The following is a 15,801-nucleotide window of genomic DNA, read 5'->3' as shown; positions in this document are numbered from 1 at the left end:
AATGTTCAATGTTACACAAACGTTAGTAGGAGCACTACACTCTTGGCCATGGTCACACTTTCCAAGTCATATACAAGGGATTTGACAATTAAAATTAGTCTGTAAACACATACATACCAGCATTATCGATTCTATTCGGGAGATGCTTGTCCATTAACAGTTTTAACTTTGCGTTCTCAGACTTGCAGGCCTAGATTTCCCCATTATAAAACCCGGACTCCACATGCCAGAATGCAAAATTAAAACCCGGACTGGACTACAGTCTCCCCAATGGAATGGCCAATAATTGGAATGTATACACAAAAAAAGGTATATTTTTTCTTTAGCCATAACAAATTGATTCTATTCGAGAAGGAGACTCGTTGTATTTAAAATATTATCATTCGTCATAATTAATCATGTCTGCCTCCTAAAATACTCATCCCAATACAAGTCATTGGGTAAATTTAATTCTCCCATTTTTTTTCTCAAAATCCCTATACTTGCTCATCTAAAATATTGGCAGGAAATGTTATATGTGCATGTTTGTTTTATAAAACTCTTCGTACGTCAGGTGCACCTGATAGAGCGGCAAAATTGATCAGCACACATGATAAAACCGCTTGTATTCCTAGTCTGAATGGTCGACTCGCGAACCACAACTCCCAGCAGCGCCTGGGCGCGGTCTGCGTGCAGCGCCAGGCGTCACGCGTCTCGGGGAATCTCCTCGGGAGATTCTCACAGCTACATTTCACTCGGCTTTCCCCGGCTCGCGCACAGCCCTCACGCAGCCTTCCGGCCGCAGCCAAAGACTACATTTCCCAGAGTCCCAGCGGCAGACGGGGAACACGCAAAAGAGGGAAATCCTAAAGTTTTATTCGGGGAAATACTCACATTCAAGAAGACCATTGTTCACTTTCCAGTGATGGAAGGACCCGCGGGGTATGTCCCGTTTCGACTGGGGAAGTCACGGTTTGACCAGGTAAGGGGCATTGACGCTGCTCGCGTTCGTTTCCCTGAGATATCGTGGTGCGCGGCCGGTTCTTTTGTTTTGTGTATTTATTTGTGTGCGTTAGCAGTTCGTTTAGAAACGGAATTCCGATGCTCCTGAACCCGCCGCCGCAGGACGCACCGTCCCTTTCCTAGCGAAGGCAGTGCTCTCTCGTACTGCAGTGACAGTTACACGGTGTGCGGGCGCGGATTGGCCAGGAGCGCTGCCGCCCGCAGAGCCTGATTGGCTGGCTCGGACGCCCGTCTGAACTGCGGCACAGCGCCACTGTGTATGTGGTGGAGGAAGAGGGAAGTGCAGGCGGAGGCAGCTCAGCAGGTGCTTCAAGCGAAGCTGGGACCCGCTCACTATGTGGTCCAGCTGCAAGACCCATGTGCACGCTTGTGCATGCTCGGGGGGTCTGCTACTGTCTCGCGGCCAGGTGTCATTTCTTCAGGACCGCTCGGCACATGGAAGCCATTCATTGAGTTTGTTGCAAGTTTGTATGCTTGCTAAAGTGTGCTTGCATGTGTATAAGCCGTATGTACTGTAACACATGTATTATGGGATGCACTTATTTGTGGGTGAAGGGATGGCACATCTATTTGATTAACCCAGGCTATGCACATCAATTTCTATGGCAGTTCCTACTCTGCGATATTGGGGTTTAAGTTAGGGTGCGTGCACATGTCCACTGTACAGCGCCTTGGTGTAAGGCGCTTTATAAATCAATAAATACAAATACAAACTATACTAGCCTGTATTGACGTTTTAAACTGCATAACACAAATATGCGGCCGATTTTGCCTCCCCTAGATTTTGTTGGCAAGCGAGACATTTTTGTAGACATTGGTGTGCACAGTCCTTAAAGGATGGTAACCACCAAGACACATATGCATTGTATTACAATGCATACCACATATTTACATACTATACTAGTTAAACATTTGGGGCCTGATTCACATAAGTGTTTTTATAATGGTACAATCCCATAGGAAAACGTTCCGTGAATCAGGCCCTTGGTGTTTATAGCAGCAAGGATGAAGCAAATGCACAGTTAACTGTGGTGTTTGCCTCTGGGATGCTGGCATCAACCCAACATCTCAGGGATTCCATGCCAAACACTATTGGTTCATAGGTTTGAGCGGACTTTATTGTCTCAGAGGATCAGCCTGATTCATGGAATTATTTGCGTGAAAAACGCAGATTTGCGCGCCTTTCTGCCCGAAAATCCCCATACTGCAAACAATTCCATGAATCAGGCTCTGTGTGGCTGTCAGGAGGGTCATTTAGCAACTGCGTGAGAACAGGGAGCTACATGAAATTGTAATATTTGCAATACTTTATTGTATTTGGATTATTAATCTGTTCTTTTGGATTTTTCTTTATTCATGGAAAAAACGTTTTTGAAATTACTTTTTATGACCTAAATCAGTACCCGTACACTGGAGAGAGTTTCTTTGTTCTGGAGACCGCAATACAAATGTGGCAATGTGTGTGTGTTTAGAGTAGTATTCCTTACTTGTCTGTTGTAAGTCCTCACTAATGGTGTTTCGGGGGAGAAAATCATTTTACCCCACGTGTATACACTATTGGGACAGCTTAGACTTTTGACAGGTCTCCCTGTACTGCAAAACCCTTTTGGGACTTTATTCCACCGAAAATTTACTTTCCTCCAATGCAAGTCAAAGTGCCATTTGGACTCGTCTTGGGTGTAAAGTGCTTCTTTGCTCACAGCAAAGCATGGTCAAATTGATTTAAAAACATTTTTTTTGCTTAGTTGCTTGAAAAAAAATATATATATATTTTTTAGCTGTTACAAACAACTTTTCAAATGTTTAACACCCGTTTCAGAATCAATAAAATAATACATTTACATACAATTATTTTTCTAAAATGCATCTCACTTCTCAGCTTTTCTTAGATGTTTTATACATTTATACAGAAGAGACATCTGGCACGATTGTCTCTAAAAAATGTACAATAGCTACCTTCACAGCCAATCCAGGACTTGTAAAGAGAGATTTCCAAAGTGTTCCCTCATCCGGCTCAGAAAAGAAGACAAGTACATTTTAAAACAGTTTCATGCACAGAGAATACAGGCCAGGGCACGCCACAAATAAGTGTTGAAGAGTTTCATTCTATTGTCCATTTAGGCAGTAACGACAAAAATTCTCATGCGGGGCAATTTGTTTTCGCCTCTGTAAAACATCACGGGTGTGCCACAAATGAAATCTGACTCTCATATATTGTCGTCGTATATGCGGAGATGGACATTTATTTAAGTATTCCGCTAGGACCTTGTATTTTTTCAAACCAAAGATTGCGCTATCAAAGTCCTTGTAGGTCTTACAAGCTGCACAGTTTTTAATCCAGTCATATTCAAAGATCTTTTTCTTTGCTAAATCTGGATTAGTAAGTAGGATTTCAATAGTTACAGCTGCCAGGGCCATTTCGGTAAACAAAAGCGTGCGCCACTTAAGAGGAAATCCAGAGGTGTTGACAAGTAGGTACTGTGCTGCTATGCCCAATACATTTGACACATTAAGATTTAGCAAACATTTCCTCAGGAAAGCTGACATTTTCCACAGTATTTGGGAATAGACTGATAATACCCCCAACTCAAAACGTATCATAGGTAGAGGAGTACTCCCTTCTTGATGTCTCCCTTCTTGATGTACCAGGTAAAATCTTTGGTAGACTGCTATTGAAAAGATTTAATGCGTGGACCGTGGCGGCACAAGTAAGAGACAGCTTTCAATCTGCCTTTGTCTCAGGTTTGGGTACTATCCCGAAAATATTTTTTTTACTGATTATCTTGAAATCTTTATTTTTCATTTTCAGCAAAAGAGAAACAAAAACAGTAACAAATAACATGGTGAATTCTTTTTGTGCAGTGAGAGATAAGGAATCCTGTGTCTTCTGAGGGATCACAATGAATTACTGCATGATGCAGTGTTAGGCACAGGCACCTGGGTGATTACTGCATGATGCGGTGTTAGGCACAGGCACCTGGGTGATTACTGCATGATGCGGTGTTAGGCACGGGCACCTGGGTGTAACCTGGTTGTCAACTGCCTAATGCAATGATTTCGACCCAATCTCTTCTGTGTGCACATGGAACATGGCGACTGCCATTACAGCGGTTCACTGTGGACTGTATCTGCTAAAATGCAGACAAAGCGTGGGGTTCCCTGCCACTCTGCCCACATCAAGATGCAGAGTAGACATGTATTCAAATACCCTCCAACGAGTGGGATAATGCACAGCGCAGTTTCCCCACAGTTGTTCCCTCTCTGCAGCGAATCCAAATTTATTTATTTATTTCAATTTTTTAAACGCTCCACTCATCCGTGGGTCTCACGATGCTCAAAATTGCCTAGGTGTACCAAAACCCAAATAAATATTGTTTCCATTAGTTGTCACCCACCCACATCGGTTTGAAGCCTCCAATAAATGCAGAAGAAAGTGACTTGGTTACCTTATTGCGTAATCTCTCATAATTACATTTTAAATCACAATTTTAATTGTGATCTAAATACATATTAACATCAATCTCCAAAAACGAACACAGCTGTAATGTCACATGACCATCTGTCTTTAAGCCACATGTGGTTGTAGGTAGTAAGCTAATAAGGTTCTACGAAAATTCACACAGGAGCCAATCCCTCAGATTATAATTGTTCAGTTGTAACCGTGAAACGTGAACAATTCTTAGATTTGAGCTGCTGTAAAGTCACAAAAAACACCTATAATAACTTGAATTCAATCAAGATAACCTAAATGCCAGGAAACGGGGCCCTCAAACCACTTTCTACAATGTACCAACCTATGAAAGATCTGGTGAGTGTGCATCACATCCAAAAAATGATAGTTTGGAAACTCCAAACTGGTCATGTGCCAATGCATGTGTTCCTGAACTATGACATTGAGCTGCTCAAATAGCTTATTATCCATCCACATCCTCTGTACTCACAAAACAAAAGAACACCATCAAAGCAAAGTAGAATAGCCTGACTGCCAGACTGGAAAGAGCGAGAACAAGCCTCCTAAAGAGGCCCTGAGAAACCACAAAAAAGTCATGTGTTAGGTTTAAACAGCATAGAAAAAGCTGGCAGTGTAGAACTAAGCACACATCTATCCTCTCCCATCAGCAACAGATGGGCAACCCATGCACACAATGTCTGCGACTACTCGAAAGGAGAGAAAGCAACCAGCCCCCGTTATAAATCCCAAGTACCCGCAACAGTTGAATAGTTCAAAAGCAGCCAGATAAGAAATACGTATATGCCTTGTCCACATCCAGTCTCTACCCATTGGCACCCCCAAAACGAAAATGTACCACCTGTCAGTGTCATAACTACTAGTCCATTTCAAGGCCTTCACGTTCAAATCAAGAGCACCACTTGAGCTGCTTGTGATGAATCAATTGTATCATCACTCCTTTCCCGACGGTAACCTCATCCCATGTGGGCAGGGGACGGCAGTCGCTACCTGATTCTGACCCTGGGAGCAGTTATACGAGAGAAGATCACATTCTGTGAGACAACAGCTGGGAGATGGTGGCAGTATCATTGGGTAAGCCATGGTATCCCCTTTCCTTTCGGAAGATACATCTCCGACTCCCCATACTCTAATAACCTATTGTAATACCTCCACTATTCCACCTATGGAGAGTAGTACATATCTTTTGTTACGTACCAAAGGCCATTTCCCCTGCTAATGCCCCGTCTGTTCCGTGCACTGGTCACCTGGCCACCCTATGAACCTGGGTCGGTCCAGGTCCCTGTCTGTCCAGTTGCACCTTGCACTGCCTATTGGCTCCCCAAGCACTTGTGGTCTGTATCTGTAACCCCACTGCACTTATGAGCCACCTGTTGGCTGCACTTTCTGATTACCTGCACTGAGCGACCCGCCGGCTGCACTTTTAATTACCTGCACTTCTCCATTCCTCCTCGCCCTTTGCACTTCTCCCCTTCCCTGCGATTGCGCACTCCGAATGACACAAAGCCTAGTAAGATTGTTGTTTTGTCCTCCGTTTTCCCCCTCCTTGTCTTGCCTAGAAACACTTGTGTACATGTGCATTATGAATGCCATGTCATATCATAACTCTCAGAATAACTAACTGGCCTTGTAAAATTATGAAAGACACTTCTCCCAATCCCACATACTCTTCTTCCAAACCTAGTTTGCCTTTACAATCCATTGAGGGTATTCCTAGTGTTTTTAAAAAGCAGCCGTGATTCCCACAATCCCCACAACACTGGGACAAAGAAGAGGAACTGAGTAATGCAGAGCATGGGCATCCACAAGCAAAGGCAGCACTCTAGTGGCAGTGAGCGCACACCTGTGCTCGGGACATTTAAATCACCAAAGCAAAAAATGCAGAGAAGCTGCTGGCATGAGCGAGTTGCTCCTCTGTGCGAAAGGACATCTGTGGAGCCAACCTACTCGGGAACTTGAATGGGGAAGGCTGCTGGAAGTGGATGACACGCAGTGAGAATGGCAGAAACCAGAGGAGGGCTCCTGGGCATTCGAAGGCATCGGAGTACAGTTCTATGCTCACTGGAATTCCATGCGAAGAAGACAAGTGCAGTGGAAGCTTCAGGAAGCTGGAACACAGCGGAGAAACGGTCGTGAAGCACAAAGCAGCAGGAGGCAATGAGAAACGCTATCAAAACATGGTGAGCCCACGAAGGGACAGAAGGAACACCGGGGCATATCAGCAGCCAAACTGAAATAATTGCAAATAATGAAACCAAGAGAAAAAAGGATTGGTTTATGAACCTATAGAGAGAGACTGAAAGAGCAGTTTTCTAAGGCAAGATACGTTTGAGTTTGTCAATGGTTGTTGCAAGTATATGAGAAAGACACTAAAGAAACTATATATAAGAAACCAAGTATATCAGCCAAAAGGCAGAACCATCAAAGATGGGAAAGTGAGCAGGAGCTCACATGTGAAAAGACCTAGCAGATGAGTATACAAGGCAAGCTATACATTTGTGCACTTGAGAGAAGACCTGGCAAGAGAGTATACAAGGCAGTTACAAGATTACAGAAAGCCTTGGCAGGAGAGTACACAGGCATTTATAAAGGTGTGAATCCAGAAAGCCTGGCAGGAGAGTATACCGGCTCTTGCAGATGTGTAAGGGAAGTCCTGGTAAGGAAATATACCAGGCAAATAGGAAGGGAAAAAATATACAAGAAATCGCCAAAAGGCTGTGTTGCTTTAAGACACTTGGGAACTGAAATCCTCGCTGGAGAGGGATATACATTAAAATATAGAAATAACTGCATCCTTTTTTTTGTTTAGTTAAAATGGGGGTGGTGAGCCTCCACCCCCATATTTCTTAAAAATGGCCCCAAATTAGGAGAAATAACCCCAAAAAAGATGCGGTCATTTCCACACTCAAAATTCTTCCCCCAACTTTTTTTTTACGGATACCGCTGGAGAGTACACCAGGTATCCCAACCAAACAAAAACAGAAAGACAATCAGTTTGAAGATAACTTTTGTTGTTGTCCCAAGGAAAAGTCGAGAACTGTTATTTATAACACAAGAAAGCAACGAAGAATTCAGGGGAAGGGAAGAACCCTCTGGAACAGAGATACCCATCCGTGTGAGATTTATTTCTGTGGAAGTTATACATATTTTCTTTCTTTTGAACATTTACGAAACACTCGCGGCCAAAGACATTATCCTTTTCACCTTTAGAAATAATTTCTGTAGAATGTGAGGGTCAGAGTAGTACTTTGGAAACAGGACTGTTTTGTTTTGGACATTCTGACTCAGACAGTTCCTTAGTTTTGAGTTTAGGTGGGGGAATTCCGTTAGTGCAGGGACAGCAAGGCCTTTTCCCAACCCCTTTTATGTTCTAATAAAAATATTTAGCCAAAATCATGTCTAACGTGTCCGTGTATCTTTCCTGACTCCTCACATGTTTTTCATGACTTCAATTTGGATCACAAAACACAAATCTATCATCATCAAAAAAGCATCCTCCTTCACGATCTTTAAAAAACAGCTTAAAACCTGGTTATTCAACCAATATTAGCACCCAAGGATAGGACACCTTCCTCCGGATACTGTTGTAAATACTTAGGCCACTGTTTAGTGTTGTTAATATATTGTAACCTATATCATGCAATGTAACCAATGTAATGTTTGAACATCACTATTTTCTAAGCTGTCTTATAACCTCGCCGTGAAACCTGAGGGTCTGGGCGTGTAACAAATAAATAAAATAAAATAAATAAATAAATAAATAAATGGAACCCTACACAGGCGACTAAATGTGAACCAAAGGCCCACAATGTTTTTCACACATAGGAGTTCAGGTTCCAGCAGCAGCTGGCTGGATAAAAAGTTTGTCGCTGCAGTCAGATGCAGGAGACCTTTGCAGCCTGCATCAGACGAATGCACCAGTCAGTTGAGACTGTGTCAACAACCCTTGTATATACAACCATGCAGCTCTCGGTGGTAAAAACGAATTCATAAGAAGTAGAACCATATGTGACTGCACCATGTACCAGTTAATGGAACATGACGGAGGGTTGTGGCTTGTAATGTTTTGACCCCAGAAAAATCTGTAAGCGACCATAGAAACAAAGAATAGCGATTTAAATTGGGTCCTGAAGAAAGTGGAAGACTAGCAATGGAATGCCACTGTAACCACAAGGAATGCCTAGTTAGTCACTTAGACACCCAGAAAACGATTGTCTTTTTAAAGTTGAAATAAAAAAGGTTTTGTTTTTTTAGAACCAAGCAGATATGCAGGTAGAAATAAATGTATTCTAAAATCCTGCTGTGCTCATATCCTGTACAAACTGTTTTTTAAATCTCGAAATATCCAGACAGTGGCATTTTTCTGAGTCTGATTAAATCTGTGCCCAGAAAAGATTTTGGGGTCAGTCTCTCTCACTATCTCCTCACCCAGGATTGGTGGCGCACCACAGTGTACTAGTGTGAACCAGAGAAGGGACAGTTAGAAAATGTTGGAGGGAAAGAATAACAGATTTATTAAACGTAACTGCTAAAGTAAGAATTTGAAACCAATGCAATTTGGACCAGCCAATCCTTTCAAACTACCATAAACCTCCTTCTCCCATCAAGTTGCCATATTTCATAGCGCAGTTTTGCAATGGATTGCGTAGGCAGTGTAGTCCTAATCCACAAAATATCCATCACATTTAAACAAGTTACTGTCCAAAACACTCCATATCTCAATGCTTAATGTAATGGTTTGCTCTTATGATCTAACGCTGGTAAAGTCGGTATAGAAAACGGTGGGAACAATTTTGGAGGTGATGCTTAGTGATTTTTCATCTGAGATGTCTTCAGAGGGGAATTAAAAGGGAACACAGTTTGTTTTCTCTCTCATGGCACAGGAAGGCAAAGGGAGGAATCGCTGATGCACGACTAGGGACTGAACAGACAAGTGGGAGAGTCACATGGACATAGCTTCAACGGGAGCACAGCTGCGGATTCTTCAACAAATGAGTCCGCACCGGGCACTACATTCCCTTCCAAACCTTCACCCCCTGCCTCTAAGCCTGCTTATCCCTTCTTTTCATTCTCTCCCAAGTTCTACTTATAACATTCTATCCTTCTAATTGTATCCAGAACTCTGTTCAAAGACCCTCAGATACTGCGACACAAAAAAGAAAACATTGCTGCGCACAACTGCATTTATTTGATTAAAATTATATTGCTGAAAATCAATAATTTTACATCTATAAAAATCTTCCGAAAAAGAAGATTATACTTTGAAACAAATATGTTTAAGGCAAAATGGGGAGCTCTTAACAGATCTATAAACAGTACTTTAGTCTGCATCAGCCTCATCTTCCGTCTTGGGCACTGTAATGTGGTTCTTTTGATGAACTTGATGTGTGTTCAACCTCCCGTTGCTGCTGCTTGTAGTGCAAAAACACAAATGCATGGATTGTTTTCTTGACAAGTGATCACCACCTGGAAGACACAAATTATTTTGTTAACACTATAAGTAGAATTTATTATTAAGTCTTGGTTCAACCTGGCTGCTTTTATATAGGTAGGATAGTATAGGTAGATGACAGCCACCCCATCCCAAAAAAGGTTAGTGTCAATTATTCCAGGGGCAGATGCACAAAGATTGATATGCGGGGACATTTCTTCTGTGAAAAGAACAGTGAGCTAAAGACTTGGTTGAGACTCTCCCAGGGACCATCCACCCAAGAACAAGTCAATGGGCTGTGTTCGTGCTGGTAGAGAGATACCCAGACCCCCCTCTGTTTTGCATACCAAGTAACTTTGGGTCTCACCCTAAGTTACCAGGGGAATCCAGACGTGGACCCCTTGCTCACTGATCTTGGAGAGGCACAGCTGCACCTCACTGATGATGCCCAACTAGGCTGAAACACGTGTATGGGGTTGCTGTGGTACTCTTGTTCAGTGGGAATTGCCTAGCATTTCGGTGCTGGACTGCCCCTGGGCAGAACAAGACTGATATGCGGGGACATTTCTTCTCTGTGAAAAGAACAGTGAGCTAAAGACTTGGTTGAGACTCTCCCAGGGGCCATCCACTCAAGAACAAGTCAATGGGCTGTGTTCGTGTTGGTAGAGTTTCCCAGACCCCCCTCTGTTTTACATCAGAAGGGCATTCATCTAAACAAATGTTTTTGCAAGTCACCCCAACAAGGTTGAGGATGTCCATGTTACAGCATGTGCACTGGGTATGGGTACATATTTTGTAGTACATTGTTGTATGCCGCTAGAATGTATGTTGTATTGCCCATGTTGAAGCATACAACATTTTGTAAGCCAGTGTCATTTTAGTAACGAGCCTTGCAGCTGATTCTTATGTTATGTTATATTGAATGTATAAAGCACCTAGGTTGTGCAACTGAGGTGTGATTGCATTGCACCAGAAACTGTGTCCGCAAGGTAGATCTGTACCCATTTACTGCCATCCTTCACCATTCATTAAGGACACAGCGCTCTCGAGAAACAGGTGTCTCATATTTAGGGTTCGAAATTTGAGAATCAAAGAGCAGGAGCTAAAACCAGTTCCTGGGTGTCGGGCATCACCCAGTAGGCAGGAGCTACTAGTGGGCAACCAGGAGCGAGTAAACCGTGCACCGCATATTAACTTTCACAGGAGAGGCAAACTGTAACTTTTTGCCCATTATGTATGATCCATTATGTTTAAATGTGTACTAGATGTGTCCTAATTCTTCATTAACATTCTTAAATACTCAACTTTAGTGTCACACGTGTATGTCTGTAAGGCACCAGCTGACCTGAAGCCAAAAGTAGCTCTGGGTAGCTGTTGCTTTAAAGCTAACCAGGCTCTCCTAGGGTAGAAGCAGGAGGTAAATAGCCCCCAGCAATTGCAAGCCCTGCTATTGCTCTCCACGTGTCACCTTGTGGTCATGCTTGGCCTGCATGTATCTCTTGGGCTGATTCTTCTGAATCTGACTTCCAAGGATGGTGCCACAATTTTGCACTTTGCCAGGAAGGAACCTGTGCATCATAGGGTGGTCGCGTTTGTTCAGCATGGTATTCAGGGCTGTACAAACCTTCATGCTGTCATTGATGACAGCTTGTTTGGCTGCCCTGGCAGCTGTAGTTTTCTAAAGCTTGATGTAGTAATTGTGTGCAATTGACCTTTTGAGGATGGATGAGGCTTAACATGATCTGTAAATCGTTTCTATGTGCTTTTGTGACTATATATGCATATCAAAAGCAGGGGTAAAAATCTCAATTCATACATACAGACAACACATGGTTTCTTATTCGGCAAGAGTCAGTTATCACTAGCCGGTGGCTAGTGACACTTGCAAATTGGGCGCCCTGTCAAGAGTGTACTTTCTGATGTTGCCCACAGCAGATTTCATACTGATCAAAGCCATCAACATACATGATCTTGCTGCACTCTCCTGCGGCTGCAGTTATCTGGGTGGACACATGAGAGTAATTTTCCTGAGGCTTTAGCAGCAGCAAGGCTTTCTCCATCATTTCCACGGGTCTTGGCCGGAAGTCTCCTGCTGCGGTGTGGTATGGTGCTCTCGCTCCCTCTGCACAGGTCTAGAAAATGTCTGCTGCGGTGTATGGATCCTGCCCCCTTCCTCTGGGAAGGCTAAATATGTATATGGGTGGACATGGGGGCTCGGGGGGTTGTGGAACACAAAAGGAATCCGCAACATTGTCATTTAGCCCATGGAAAATAAATTTGTTTATGCGGCTCCAACACAGGCTGTGCAGAATGCAGGAGCAGCCGGGGAACTGCCCTGCAGCACTGCACCAGAACAGAAACAAGTTGGGAGGATTTTACAGCAGAGTTTTCCAAAGGTAAATACATGAAAAGCAGGATATGCGGCCAGCTATCCAATCCACGGACGCTCCCCTTCCTGAGCTTCTGCCACTCGCCACCACCCCTCAGCCGCCCTTTTTGTCATTACCCTCCCTATACACCAGGTCTGCGCCCACCAGGTTCAGCTGTCTACCAGAACCTGCTTACACGCTCCTCAGAATGTCTCCTGGTGCCCCACCCTGGCTCCCGAGCAACGAGACTAACTTTGCTCACTGGTCCTCATTCTCTGACGCTGTCTTCTGCCAGGCAGTGTTTTCTTTCCACAGTGAAAAGTAGAAATTGGATAAGGTTACCAACTCCTGCACACCTCACCTTAGGGTGTCATTGGGGGCCGCTGTTCACCAGCTGGCGACTTCCCATGACACATGGGGACGCCCTTTGCCCAAGGTTGGGGTTTAGACTGCACATGCCTATGATGGCAGCAGCTTATTGTTTGGGGGCGTAAGGCAGGGTCAAGGGGAAGTGAGTACTTGTGGGGAATGAGATGGTGGTGGTGATGCTTGCACTGCCTTTGGCCCAGGGTGGGAGTCTTTGTATAGTAGTGGTGATAGAGTGGGCTCTGCAGTTCCTTTAACCCACGGTGGTTGTGGAGGTGGCGGAGAGGCTGCCGGTAAGGGTTTTGGGTCGTGGGGCAGTGATGACGGATACCGAGGCCTGGGGATGAAGTGTCAGAGAGCGAGTTCGAGGAAGGCAGTGGTTGTGTGAGTGCTTTGAAGAGTGCAAGGTAGGGAGAGTGTGCATGCAAAACATTGAGAGAGCATTGATGTAAGAGTGCGTGTGTGTGCCGGAGTGACACGACACAATGCGCTTGAATGAGTAACATGATGGAAGACTCAGAGGCACACTGTGGGGGGCAGAAAGCACCATGGAGTGGGTTGGCAAGGCAAGGGTGCAACGGGGTCTGGCCCAGGTGGATTGTCTGGTGCAATTTTGTTAATCTGGTAGGAGTAACCAAGCATATCGGAACCTGGTGCATGTTACTTGCTACATGGAGGAAGAAAAGCCAAAGCGCCCACCTCTATCATTTGGCATGGAGCCAATCCAGACAGAGTAGGCCACACCCACATCACAAGTGGCATTATATGACGGAAAAAATGAATATTGCTTCTCTTTGTGATGTTTACCAACTCAGCATTGTATTTGTAGAAATTGTCGTGCATTATATGTTTTGTTTATATTGAATACTGATGTAATGTAAGTAATATGTTGTGGTATGCAGTATAGGACTTTATGTAATCAAAAATACTTGTTAAACAACATTTTTTAATAAATCAATAATGCTATTTGTTTGGCATGTGTTTGGTTCTGATATGCCATATGTGTACAAGTGTACAAGCCCTTCTCGCAAGGGAGTATTGCCTGCTGAGCCCACGCTTTTGGCAATATAGAGTCACTGGGCAGTCAGTAAGGGGTCTACATTTCTTTGCATTCTATTACTTGTAAACACCCATTCACAATGGGGGAATATAAAGCTACAATTGTACTCCTTTAACTGGCTTAATATATTTCTATAAGGTTTTATATATTTATCAAGTTGGTGTAATGTATATGCTTACTAACCATAGCTCAAAAGTTATCAAGGGCCTATATTGCAGGCTAGGCTCAAATATAACTTCCACCGCTGCAGTGAATGTGTGACCCTGGGCAAATCGTTTTCACTTTATGGGCCTTATCTGCCAACAATGTAAGTCTTTAGAAGTGTTTGGAATGTGTTTCAATGTTCAAACAGCCCAAATCGTGTATTTAATTGATTATAATGTTGCTCCATATTTAAAAGCGACCATTAAGCACACCACAAAGTTGTTTGTCTCTTGTTATTACATTCTTGTAATGTAACTTACCATGATGCACTAGACTATCCCTGTGCCGCCATTGTATCTGCTCTCACACCTGGCAACGACAATAAGGGTCGCCCTGCACGTCTGATGCTGCACAAGGCCCCACAATTCCTACACCTTGCCCCAAATGTGCAAGTGTGAGAGGGAGCGCATGCAAGAGTGCGAAAGAGGGAGCCTGTGCATGGACGTGAGAGATAGATGCAGGTGTGGGAGACAGTGTGTCCAAGGGTACAGGAGTCTGGTGTGGATTTGTGGTTTAGTGAATCTTAGCAAAGCAGAAAAGCGATGTCTGGAATGTTTCGAATTAATCAAAAACGTTGTCATTGCTCCGGGCAACCCCATAAACCCATTGGTTTCCAGCCTGCCAGCGTCAGCATTTGATGGCTGTGTGCATGCCTGTGGTTCATGGCGTGATGGAAGACGTGCAACACGCCATGCAGGGGGCAAATAGGAACATGGGCAGAGAGGAATGCGGGGCTATAGAAACTAGGAATGTATAGAATGCCCATAACTGGGGTTGTAGAGCGTCACACGAGGGATCCGAGGAAATGGGGCTAAATAGGGGAAGCGACCGGAGCAACGGCTGGGGCAGAGAGAAGGCAGAGGGAGACGGTATGGCAGCACAGATATGACAAAGAGGAACAGGAGTGGGGACTACAGAGCCACAGAGGGTTAAAGGAAGGGGGTCAGAGTGGTGCATAGGGGGTTGGGAACAGAGGCACAGAGAGGAGTATAGGATTACAGGCAATGTGAGGGAATGGATGAAGATCACTAACAGGGAGGGGTCATGCTCGGGGCTGCATACGGCTATTATGAAAGAAAAAACCTCTCTCTCCCTATTTCTAAGGGCTTGCCCTGCCTCAACCAAGGAAACTTCAGTGACCCGTCAAAATGTCTGTCCAAAACAAATGTCCTACAACATCTGTCCGAAACCTAACCATCTAACCCTTACACTTAAACCAAAAGTCTATAACCAAAGTAAAGTTCCTTCCCCAGTAAAATGACGCCCTGTTCCTGGTGTCTCGGCTGGTATTAGTTCCTATCAGTGTCCCTTCCAAACAGTGACGGGGGAATGAATCCCTTCCCCTGGTTTCTTTATTAACGTTCTCCACACCAGTTCTTTAGCACTTTTACATAAAGCTTGTATCAATCTTAACTCTTTCCATGAAGTTTTAAAATGTACATCCTTATTTGGCCGCGTCTGGATGATAAATATATTTTCCAGGCTTCTCTGTATCTTTTTTGTTAATCTTTCCTATGTCTACTTGAGCATTGGTATTGGTTTGACCACTGCGATGCGGGAGTTGACTCCCAATGCCTTCTGCTGGAGCAGTGATATTGGCATGGCCGCTGCGATAAGGGAGATGACTCTTGATGCACTCTGCTGGAGCAGTGGTATTGGCATGGCCGCTGCAAGATGAGGGAGATGACTCTTGATGCACTCTGCTGGAGCGGTGGTATTCGCTTGGCCACTGTGATGAGGGAGTTGACTACCGATGCCTTCTGCTGGAGCAGTGATATTGGCATGGCCGCTGCGATAAGGGAGATGACTCCCAATGCCTTCTGCTGGAGCAGTGATATTGGCATGGCCGCTGCGATAAGGGATATGACTCTCGATGCACTCTGCTGGAGCAGTGGTATTG

At 44.2% G+C, this 15,801-nt stretch overlaps 1 protein-coding gene across 1 annotated transcript in view; it reads left to right on the top strand.

The window, feature by feature from the left end:
• Positions 1-685: 685 nt before the first annotated feature.
• The window catches only part of SFXN5 (sideroflexin 5), a 1,920,751-nt gene continuing 1,905,635 nt past the window's right edge, over positions 686-15,801 (top strand). Inside the window, exon 1 of the mRNA XM_069632305.1 lies at positions 686-961. Within this exon, the coding sequence (XP_069488406.1) occupies positions 905-961 (57 nt within the window). The 5' untranslated portion in view covers positions 686-904. The remainder of the gene's footprint in view (positions 962-15,801) is intronic.

Source organism: Ambystoma mexicanum, chromosome 6q (assembly GCF_040938575.1).
Source record: "Ambystoma mexicanum isolate Mex_15411 chromosome 6q, UKY_AmexF1_1, whole genome shotgun sequence".
NCBI classification, from domain to species: domain Eukaryota; kingdom Metazoa; phylum Chordata; class Amphibia; order Caudata; family Ambystomatidae; genus Ambystoma; species Ambystoma mexicanum.
The sequence above is the reverse complement of the archived record's forward strand: the minus strand, read 5'-3'. Positions and strand labels throughout refer to the sequence as shown.